Source organism: Mus caroli, unplaced genomic scaffold, assembly GCF_978045245.1.
Source record: "Mus caroli unplaced genomic scaffold, Mus_caroli_1 scaffold_2, whole genome shotgun sequence".
Lineage (NCBI taxonomy): Eukaryota > Metazoa > Chordata > Mammalia > Rodentia > Muridae > Mus > Mus caroli.
The window spans coordinates 108,025,533-108,036,926 of NW_028227257.1; the positions used below are offsets into that span (position 1 = coordinate 108,025,533).

General features: G+C 45.8%; 1 protein-coding gene across 1 annotated transcript; it reads right to left on the bottom strand.

Annotated features, from left to right (window-relative positions):
* Window positions 1–431: 431 nt before the first annotated feature.
* On the bottom strand, window positions 432–11,039 carry Cdca7 (cell division cycle associated 7). The gene is made up of 9 exons (XM_021155682.2): window positions 10,937–11,039; window positions 8,233–8,355; window positions 5,157–5,393; window positions 4,596–4,679; window positions 3,544–3,750; window positions 3,087–3,224; window positions 2,360–2,509; window positions 1,811–1,947; window positions 432–1,532 (listed from the first exon to the last, which is right to left on the bottom strand). The coding sequence occupies exons 1-9, from the start codon at window positions 10,955–10,957 to the stop codon at window positions 1,502–1,504; spliced, it is 1,128 nt and encodes a 375-aa protein (XP_021011341.1). The 5' UTR covers window positions 10,958–11,039; the 3' UTR covers window positions 432–1,501.
* Window positions 11,040–11,394: the final 355 nt, after the last annotated feature.

Sequence of the window (11,394 nt, forward strand, 5' to 3'; positions counted from 1 at the left end):
TCTAAAAAGTTGTTGTTTTGTGTCTTCTAGTTTGGTCTTGAAGCCTCAGAGCATGGCACACATTCAGTAATAAGTATTTGAAAAGTAGATTAAAGTGTTCAAGTACTGCAAACAATAAAGGAGAAATAACATAAAACTTCCCCGGGTTCATGTTGTACAGTCAGTCAACGTGGTTGTCTTGTCCACTTTGAGATTCCAGCTAAGAGTCATATCAACAAATGAGACCCTTTATAAAAGAGCTGGCTGTGGGCCTCAGAAACTTAATCCAAAGCAAGTTTTAGAAGACGCAGAAATGCCCTTTCAAAGCACAGGGGGGAAAGTAACATTGAAACTTTTTTTAAAAACAAAAATAAACACCCAAGTTAGAACAAAATGTTTTATTATTAAAATAAAAACCTTTGTATAAAAGCATTACAGAGCAAAAAGCTGTATTTACACTGAACGATTCAAGATCCAACTGAGCACCACAGACAGAGTACAGAGTAGGCACAGCTGACAGGCTACACAGGTGAGGGACTCAGTCACTTAGTCACCAGTACTGAATGACCCACCTGTAGGGAAAGGGGCGGGAGGGTGACTTCAGGCACCCGCCCATAAACTACACTGGTAGAGAGGTTCAAAGCTACCCATCTCTAAAAGGTCACTTCCCATCATTCCAAAAGTGTTTCAAACCTAAATATATAGAAACCCTGGACACAACCCCCAGGGTTACCTCTTTAGGAAACTGCCAGGATCTAAAGTGACATTAAGGTTAAGTTCTGGAAGCAGAACACCAAGGTTTCAGATCAACCCGCTGCAGAGCTATCATCTTTATTTTTCCCAGAACGCCTTTTCTACAGCAATTTTAGTAATTATGGTACCAAGTTCCCACAAACCTTTGGGTGACTAGGTAAGCCAGATGACAGCAGCAACGGTGTCAGCTGTGACAAGACATACACTGAGCACAGCACCCCAGAGATGTATTCCTCCAGAAGAAAGCCATCCAATGTGGCCATACTCCAGTTTACAACAACTACCTAATTCTTCCTCATGGTTTCCGGCCCTTTGTGCCTTGGCCCTTTCCATTTAAAACATCAGCCAATATAATCACTAGACACTAAACTATGTGCGTTGATTCTGTGTAAACAAGTTAAGGGGCTCTTTGCGATTCATCACAACCGTTGCTTCACAATACTACTGTACCCCAAAGTGCTTGGGTATGTCCTGATCACACAAATTCTCAAGCTGCCAGTTAAAGATAGCTCAGAATCTAAGTGGTGGCAAAAGACCAGGGAGGCTACAAGGTGGGGCCGGGGCAAGCTCTGAGACACTACATATAGCTGAAATGTAAGGAGCAGAATGCCTTTCATGATGCTTCAGAAACAAGTGTGAGCTATGAGATCAACGCGACCAAGTTCTAAGGCAGACTGATGGCCGAGATTCTTACTCGGGTTCCCATCAACACAACGTCGAGAACAAGCGAGCCTTCAGAGGCTGAAGGCGAGCAGATAATCTTCAGGCTCTACGCTTGCATTTCAAATTCCTGCTTCAGACTGTGAAAGACAAAGGGGAAGACGTCAAAACGGTTTTCAACCATGAATTCTCTTTGGAAAGTCAAATTCTTTCTTTTGAAAAATGTCCTTATGGACCCCTAACATATATCGTCAGTGCACATCTTAGACACACACACACTGAATTTTACATACACTGCCTACCCTGAGAAAGACGCATTTCCACTAACATTTCCCTGCTCAGACTTCTATCGTCTTTTATCAAGGCACATAAATGAACTGAAGACTCAGATGTGAAAGAGAAAGAAAAAGGCCATTACCTTTTCAAGTAAGCATGGACATTCCCGAAGCCGTGATACTTTGCTAGGTACACCAGGACTCCGGTGGCACAGCGCCCATCACGCTGGCGGCAGAAGCTGCAGTTGCAAATTCCTCGACAAGGCGGGCAGTGCCAGTTCTGAAGAGTTGTGGGAAAGCACCCTGAGGCTAGGCTTCATGCGCCATCCACTCGTTTGTTTAAGGTTTTTAGTCATTAAAGAACTTAGTATTAATCTATTTAACCCGTGATTTAAATAAAATAAATCATAAAGTAGGAGTTTTGGGTCTAGTATGAGAGCATTTGCCTAGCATATGTAAGGCTCTTGGCCTTGGTTTGAACCCTAGCAAGACACACACACACACACACACACAGACCCCATAAAATCGGTTCAAGAAAGTTACACAACCATCACCGAGGAAAAAGGAATCAGCTCCTCTGGGCAGCAGCCCTGTGCTCTCTGCACAGTTATTTCATTATTTCATGCAGCATCACACTGTGGTCTCCTGACACCAAGAGCTCAAGCCCCTCCCCAAATATTGCAGCCACGTACCGGATCCAGCAGAGCATCCTTGACCTCCTCGCCATAGCGGTTTCGAAGGCAGGGACCACAGAATTGGCCCCGGATGCCCCAGCAGTCTGGGTTTCGGCAGTTGGTTTTGGTGTCAGTGGTTTTCTGGCGACACTGATGACATGTAGAACCCTAAAAGGAGGACCAGATGAAGGAAGGAGCAAACGCTGCCCTTTGTAGAGGGAAACAGAGAGCACCCACACTGGTCAAAAAGGCCTTTGAAGGTCATCTGACGCCTACGTGTGTAAGGATGAGAAGCAGCCCAAGCAAGGCCCCCATTCCATCGGGGGTGCAACAGCGTCGTCAAAACTATCACTCAGTGCTCAGTGCCAGAATACCTGCCCAACCCACTCAAGACCCTGAGTTTGATTTTCAGCGTGGGAAAAAGAAAATCCCATCCAAATCCATTTTTCATCTTTGGCTCTCTACTACAGTCTCAGCAAATATCAATAAGTTCACCCTAACAATACTCAGTAAATTCCAGTTGAATGAATCAACTTCTAAATTAAAACAAAAAAATGTATATAACCCTACTGTAGACCTCCTATACAGATAATTCGATCCCAGACATGCTGTAAAACTCTTTCTTTTTTATGAAAAAGAAATGTAAGAATGCCCAGACCATAACGCCCTGCAGCACCCTCAGGAAAGATACTATCTGCCCTCTGCAGGGTGTTTCGGTTTCTAGATGTAACCTCAAGGCACTCACCAGAGAGCGGTTATAAATCTTCTCTCTCGAGTTGCTGCAGATGTTCCTAATCTCTTCCTCTGTGACGTCTTCTACGGGTCGGATTATATGCGGAAGGGTCATGGATCCAGGCCTCCGACTTCTGGGCACATCATCGTCCTGAAGAAGAATCATGAACCGAGTTCCTCTCCGGCTCTCTGCATCCCCAAATCTCAAGATGCTTCATTTAGAGTTTGACAGGAAAGTCAATCTGGGAAATCTTTCTTGCTTATGGAGAGAGGGGGCGGGCCCTACGTTTACTGTAAGAATAACTAGCCAAAAGTATAAACATAATTCCTACAATATTGAGTCTGACTCTTGCCCACTAACAAAACTAAGTGTGTGTGTGTGTAGCACTGATGACTTAGGAATGGTCTGAGACTGTGTTGGTGACGCCAAGCTTCCTGGAGATGGACAACACCCTTCAGTGAGGACTCACGTTCATGTAGCTGTCCATGGACTTCCTCTGTCTCACCAGCATGTACTTATCCTCTTCCTCCTCCTCTTCCTCCACCTCTTCCTTGGTGGGCAGGGCACCCAAGGAGCCCAGGATCCGGGACCTTGACCTGGTAAGAGGTCGAGTTCTCCGTTCCGGGTTCCTTCTGGCAGCCACACCTGGGAATGTGCGTCGTCTAGGCGACTTTGACTGGCAAATGAAACACACAAGATAGATCCACTTACTCTGTAACAGAGAGAACCAGCACTCTGAAGAGCCTGCATCATCCCCTAAGTAGTTTTAGTATAAGAAGAGGCCCCCGTTTTTCCCATTTTCTTTGCCTTTTTCGTTATGTGTACAAAACAAACCCCAATGCCATATAGCCACTGAAAATTTTATTTATTCTTCTATTTAATTTTTCTACCATTTACTCTTCTACTCCAGATACTGAATATGTTAACACCTAAGCTCCTGACCCAAAAACCTTTCCTGTAACATCTCTACACTCCTGGAACACTTATGCTATCTACATATAAGCAAAGAATGTCCATTTCTTCTCCCCATTTCTCGCTGGCTTCCAGCCTGCCTTCCAAGGGAGAAGCAAGGAACGCTGGCTTTGCTTTTCTGCTATGGACAGCACAACAAACCACCCATCCCCAGTCACACCAGCTTTGACCCTTGGGATAAAATCAAATAATTATTAAGATTATTAAGTCATTATTAAGATATGACTTGACAAAGAGATTGTATATACTTCCTTTTCCCTCAATCTCTTCTTAAAAATACCTACTTTGTATCTAGCATGTGGGGGGCAAAATGTGCTACTTGAGGGAACAGAAATAAGTCATCTATTTTGTTGGCTGCTAATGGGGAGCAGAGAGCTGATCAGGAGCATGGCCGTAGGAGAGCAGAGCTAATGTGTCCAAAATGCAGAGAGCAGCGAGAGCTTCAAGGACACATTTCCAGCCCCGTCCCCATATAAAAACAAGATTGTAAAGTCTCACTCAGAGATCTGCTCTGGCCTTGGTCACAACAGGATAGAAAGAAGCACTTACATCTTTGGTTCTGTGGCCTGGGAGGGAATGTCTTCCAGAGAACAAGCCAGGGAAGCTTTCTAATTCTGACATGAGTTTTGCAAGCTAAAAAGGGGAAGACAGTAAACAGAAATTAGAACTGGTGACAACGGGCAATTTGTAGAAAGAAGGCTAGCCTACCCCTCAACTTTCTGCTTAATAAGTTGACATAGTCAAGTTTCTCATTTCCCTACTAGGCTTATTCTAACTCTTTACAGGGTGTAAAGAGCGGATGGGGACTGGAGGGCTGGCGCAGCTGTAAAAGGCACTTGTTGCCCTTGCAGAGGACCCGGGTTCAGTGCCCAGCAGCCACATGAGATCTCCCAACCACCCCGAACCCCAGTTCCAGGGGATGCAAAACGCCCTCTTATGGCCTCCAAGAGCAGCTGCACAGTCTCACCCTCTACTCCACGTAAATAAGTATAAATCTTTGAAACAAACACATCGTCAAATCTCACAGCTTACAAACAGTTCTTAGGAGAGAGAAGAAAGGAACTGCTTAGAAGAAAGCGAGGAAGGGTTTGGATCCATTCAAATACCCACCATTGCTTTGTTCTGCTTTATATTTAAGGCCCTCTTCTCCAGAAAGTTCATGCCATCTTCTTCTTCAGAGTCAGAGGGGGAATCGTTCACAGAGCTCTCAGAGGGCTTTGGGGGCGCTGCTTTTTTGCTGGCCGCCCTCCGGGTATTTCGTGCTGGAAACTTCATTGCTACCCTAAGAGGCCTAGAGTGCCGGCACTGACTTCGGGTCCTGCAGCCTTCCCTGTTGAACTGCAGTCTCTAGTTAACCAGAGAGAAGGCGTTATTAAAATCTGCCGAGTGGCAGACAAGTGGCACCACAAAATCCTTTTGGAGTAAAGGACATGAGCAAAATCAGTCTTAACCAGTCAGCAAGGATGGTGGGTAAAAAAATCAAGTCTTGCAAATGAATACTCTGTTACTGGTGTAAGACAGTGTCTGAGCCACCCTTACTGTCCTGAGACCTACATGTCTAAATGATTTTTTAATAAATTCCTGCCCCCTTCTCATTTCCTTAAAAATAATCCCTATTTTCAAAAAACCCTCTAGGGATAACTCAGTTCATGCATAAACATGGTTTAAATGCCTATGACGGTATGAAATAATAGCCTAAATTATCAACTTCCAGTTCAGTTTTAACTGCGATTAAAATACACATAATATTGCCAATCTCTCCCGCCCCAGCCCCTGGCAAACACCACCTTTCTGTCTTTGAACCTGACTAGTCTAGGTACCACTCAAATTAACATTTTGGAAGTCAAGACCTAGTGAGACATCACTTCATACCAACTCGTATAGCCAAATCTGTAAGCTTGCTCAAAAACTAAACAGTTTCTATGTATCCCAGCCATCTACTCTTAGGTATAGACGCAAGAATATATGTCCACATAAAAGCTTTGTACATGTATGTTCAGGAAAGCTGCTCTCATTTTTACATGTATGTACGTGTGAGTGTACACATGGAGGCCTGAGCTTAAGATCAGGAGGCATCCTTAACATTACTAATTGAGACAGGGTCTCTCAATCAAACTCCGAGCTCACTGATGTATCTCATCTTACTAGTCAGCTTGCTCTAGGGATCCTAGCTCTGCCTTCTGAGAAGCTGCAATTACAGACTTCATACCAACTCGTATAGCCAAATCTGTAAGCTTGCTCAAAAACTAAACAGTTTCTATGTATCCCAGCCATCTACTCTTAGGTATAGACACAAGAATATATGTCCACATAAAAGCTTTGTACATGTATGTTCAGGAAAGCTGCTCTCATTTTTACATGTATGTACATGAATTGCGTCCCCTAGGCATTTACATAGGTTTCTTGAGTTCTTGTACTTGCAGGGCAAGCTGAACCATCTCCCTAGCACCTCCAAAACAGAGTGGGGCGAGGACTTAGTTCAATGGAAGAATCTATGTTTAGCATATCTAAGACCCTGGGTTTGATCCCTAGCACGAATAAGTAAGGATCTTACGGGTAGCTCTTAGTACTTCATGTACATTTTGTATTCATAGATGGAGATCATAAATCAAAACTTTTATGGATTCTTAGCTCTTTCAATCAACAGGCATTTGATTCAGCACAAGTAATACCTACAAAGAGCTAAGAGCCTGCCTAGAGTAGTCAAGCCACAAACAATGGGTCACACCCAGACCTGTAGACTGGCCCCAGCTCACAAATGCAAATCAACACCAATTTGGACCAAAGTCTCTTATTAGAGAAAATATGCGTAGGTATAGATGGTAATAAAATAGTTCTAGAGCCAAGTGCTGTCACAGCAGAGCCAGTCAAGTGGTGGCCTGTAGGGAATGTGGTCAGGGACAACAACATAAATAACATGCGGGTGATTTGTAACAAGTGCACTTCTTTGGGAGAAAGTCTATAGAAAGCATGCTATGCTCAGGGAGTAGGGAGTAAGGCGCAGGCACAGGCACAGCAGGTGACAGAGCTGAGGGAAGGGCAGCACACCCAGGGAAAGCAGACACAGAAGCAAGAAGGGCCCTACCTGCTATGAGCTACACTGTCCTAAGAGATTCTTAGACACAGGAACAACTAGAACCATGGGACCCGGCTCTTTCAGCTCCATGCTAGCACTGGGTTGGGCACCTACACGTGTAAGCGCCAAAGGTAGCTTACATAGGACATAGTGCTTCCTGTGATCAGGTCAGCTCTGTAGCTAATGGTAATTTGGAGGCTAGCCAACTTTACTTAGCACTTTCCCAAAACCTAAAAAAATGTTTAAGATCTACAAGCAGGACATTAGTATAAGAATGGCTTTAAGACATGAAGAAAATATTTATAATCAGGTCATCAAAATCTCCTAGATGGATGGAGAGTTATCAGCTCAAAAAGCCAATGTCTCCTGCCTCTCGGTGTACCTCCCTGCTTGATACTGGTGGAATTCTCACACTCACCATTCCATCTTGTATCTCACTCTATGAAAAACCGCAAAATGATTCCTCATCAGAGTCGGCATGAAAAATGCTGGCCAATTCCTTAGTGGCATCTGGCCTTGGTTTCTGTAAAAATCCACAGTGACTTAATACATCCTGCACCTCACCTTTCGAAAAGCTGCAGAAAGATTCATTCTCAGAGTCCTCATTACAAAAAAGAAAGAAAGAAAAAAACACCAAAAACATGAGCCCAGTTCTTCACTGATATCTGACCTGAATTTAGGTTTCTGTAAAATAAATAAATAAATGTGCATGTGGATTTTTTTTCCGTTTTCAAGAACCAATTTTCCATAAACTGTGCAGAGAGCAAATCACATTTACAAGTGCACTCACTACAGGAGAATGGCTTTTGTTACAAAGAAAAATGGTTCAGAGGTTTACAAATGATTTCTGAGTTGTTATAGCAAGTCATCAGTCGCGTTAGGTGAGGCGACACTTCAAAAGGACACAATAAGCAGCTAATCTGCCTTCAACAATTACCACCTAGAACCACAGCAAAGAGTGAGGCGAAATGACAGCGCATGGTGCAGTTTCCTAACGGCTGTATAGAAATGCAGGCGAAAAAGCAAGCGGTTTTTAAATCGTGCACAAAGTGTTTGGGGGCATTTGGAGCACGGCAGACTCGATCCTGTTTATTCTCAGGCAGCACTTACTGTGTTTGCAAAATTATCAGAAGCAAAGCTGTCACAACTGTCATCGGAGGAGGACGGCGTCTCCATGGAAATCAACTTCATATACCTGACATTCTTTAAGTTCTTTACTTTGAGAGCCTTTTGCTGCGGAGAGAAATGGCAACACCATTGGACAGGGTGCTTCTGGCCAGACAGGACTACTCAACACATCAGCCCTCAGTCTGGGAAGTTTACACAGCAGAGCAGACAGACGGACAGAAACTTTTTCAGACCTTACAGAGAAAAATGATTGGCAATTGCCACCAAAAAAAATAAATAAAAAATTTAAAAAATGTAATCAACTTGGGTCAAATTCTAAGGAAGGATCTCTTCTGGAGGTCATTTTAATGGCACTTATCAACTTAGCCGAATATCTGCAGTTACTTCTCCCACCTTAAACTCCGAAGCATTTAGCATTACAGAACTCCACAGAGCTTAACGCCAGCTCCTAAAACCCAGCCTCATTTTTTCTCATTGAACTGTACTTCTAAAAGGAGATTTCAAAAGTACAAAATGGAGGAGCAATTTTTCTCCCTCAGCCAAAAATCAAGCTAATGAGGTCTTTTTATGTAAGCCTTGGGCTCTGCACTGTGATGTTAATTTCCTAAACTACAAAAATTGGGCAGGTCCTGTGTTTTAAGATGGCAGTCACCCAAATGGGCGCCGCTCGCTCCAAGGAGAGGGGTATGGAGGCTTTGCAGTCTTTACAAATCAAGGGTTATCAGCCCGAAAATACATAGTACAAGAAGCCAAGTCAGAGGTCAACTAACACTCCTAGGCCAGGTTGAAGACTGGATTCCATAGGAACTCTCTGACCATGGGCTCCATACAGCTTTCTCGTGGCCCCCAAAAGACTTGGGAATTTTAAGACCTGTGGTAGAAGTCAGCGGTAAGCATTTCTAGCAAATAAAGGTCAAGTTAATCAGAATTATGAAAAAGCTCCATTCATTTTAGCTTACAGCCCTGCACTGTCCACTAGAAAATGTAACCAGGACAGCCTATTTGGCCAGTTCTTTTTGACCCAAGTTGGGCCAGCCCCACCAGAGTGCCCAAGGGTGTTCACAGGGAACAGAAAATGCCTAGATGTTGGGAAAGACTTCCTTCCGCACCTAACACATTACATTTCAGTCTCTGGATACAATAAAATGATTTCCAAGATGTTGGTGATCCAGCCTCCACATCATGTTCCTAAGTAGACACCAATCAACCATTTGTGTATGCTTCTGATATCCTAATGGTAGCAATGTGTGGTATTCGAGAGAGCTACCAAATATTGTATTTACAATAGATGTTCGAGGCGGTGGGTGGAGTGTTAGGAGTTAAAAGGGATTCAAGTCTGCCCAGGTTTCTGGTAGAGGAAGTCCAAGGCACCAAGGTGCAACACAATGCAAAGAACTAAGAAATCCCCAAAACAGCTCCTTAAATGACTTTAATTCTCTACACTCTACTAATCAACTTAACTCCATGTCAGCCTCAGGGGAGGCAGTCAATCAAAAGCCATCAGGAAAAGAGGCTAATCTTTAACAAGCCAGGACAGGCCAACAGTCAGTCGTTCACCAGGCAAGTATGTCTTCGACGGAAAAGACACAAAAAATGAGAGCCAAAGGTCGTGCCTGGGGTGAACTTTTTTGGCAGAGGTAACTCTTTATTCTATTTATGGTGAGTGTTCTTTGACGGCAGATTTGGTACTGATGTTCGCTTAATTCTTTGCATCGACGTTACCATCACTTAAATAAGTAAGAAAACTGAAGTGCGGAGAGGTGAAGTCGATTCCTCCAGTCAGGTGCCCAAATATGCACCAAGGCGAGCCAAACTCCAAAGCCCATTTCCCCACGCGCGGAGATCCGCTATGAGACCACGACTCCGTCTACCCACTCAGACCTCGCCACAAGGGCCCCCGAACCCGGTATTTATTTGAAGCACGTCACTGTCTTCCTTTCCGCCCATCCCCCCACTCTTCAACCCACTCCAGGGCAGGACATAAGTTCTGGCTTCCGTTGGAGCAAAAAGAGTAACGTTCCAGCAGCTCGCAGCTGCAAGCCGGGTAGAAAAGGGTGGGACGGGTGGGGAGTTGGGGGACGCAGGGAAGCTCACTAAACGGTTGCGGCACACGACTTGCATCGCTGGACCCCAAAATTGCGCCTGACCACAGCCTAGGACTAAAACAATACCTCCCCCCACGTGCACAATCCAAGTTCTCAAGAAATGCTCACAAGGCCATCTACGCTAAACCCGCAGATCCAGAGTGGTTAGAAGGGGACGCAGAGCAAAAGAGGATCGATCCCAGGGCCACTAGTGCACGCATAGGTAACAACGCACCCGCCGCCAGCGGGTCGTGCAGGGTGAGGTCCCAGAAGGTGGGAGGCTGGGATACGACCGCCAGACACGATGGCCAGCAGCGAGTCCCAGGCCTCCGCGCGCACGTGGAGCACGAGCGCCCGTGCCGCAGGTTCCCGGAGCGCTGGCAACTCCGTGCGCGCCGGTGGGCGCGTCACCTTGGCCTTGAGTTATCCTAGGTGCAAAGATTATAAGAAAATCGATCTGTGATTTCCCCCAACCTGGCGACAATCAGGAGCGCGTGGGACAAGTGAGCGGAGCTAACCCGCGGAGTCGGAGGGAAGTGGTCCGGACCCGCCCGTGTCTAGCACCCACCAACCCCGCCCCGGTGCACCCGGCCGGGCCTCACCCGCGCGCGGCGAGCCTTCATGCTGGCGGCGGGCACCCAAGGCACTCGGAACGGGGACAGTTCGTCGGAACACACCAGCACTCAGAGCCCGAACAACCCGAGCTCCGGGACAGAGGCGGGGCGCGCACTCCGCCGCCGGAGGGGCGGGGCCACCGGCTTTCCCGCGCCGGGACGCAGGTCCTGCCAGCTAAGATGACCTCTCCAGCAGTACCCGAAGCGTCCCAGCTCTGGAAAAAAATAGAAGCGGTTCTAGTGGTTATAATAACCTTGAGTATCCTCGGAAACTGCTGAATGTTCTATGAAACAGTGGCATTGTGGGAACTTGGTGCCACTGGCTTTTTATGAAGCTGCGCGGTCCTGGGAAGTGGCGCGAAAGTGGCTGCCAAGGTCCTGGGACTGGCCGTCTGATTTGCATACAAAACGGGGGCTGTAAGGCTGGTAAAGCCTCTCTTTGCGTT

Excerpts from the sequence above, each read along its gene's own strand:
- Cdca7 (XM_021155682.2), bottom strand. The coding sequence starts at position 10,957 with ATGAAGGCTCGCCGCGCGCGG. Across the intron at positions 4,680-5,156 it reads TAAAGCAGAACAAAGCAATG|CTTGCAAAACTCATGTCAGA; the intron begins GTGGGTATTTGA and ends TCCCCTTTTTAG. Across the intron at positions 2,510-3,086 it reads AGATTTATAACCGCTCTCTG|GGTTCTACATGTCATCAGTG; the intron begins GTGAGTGCCTTG and ends TCCTCCTTTTAG.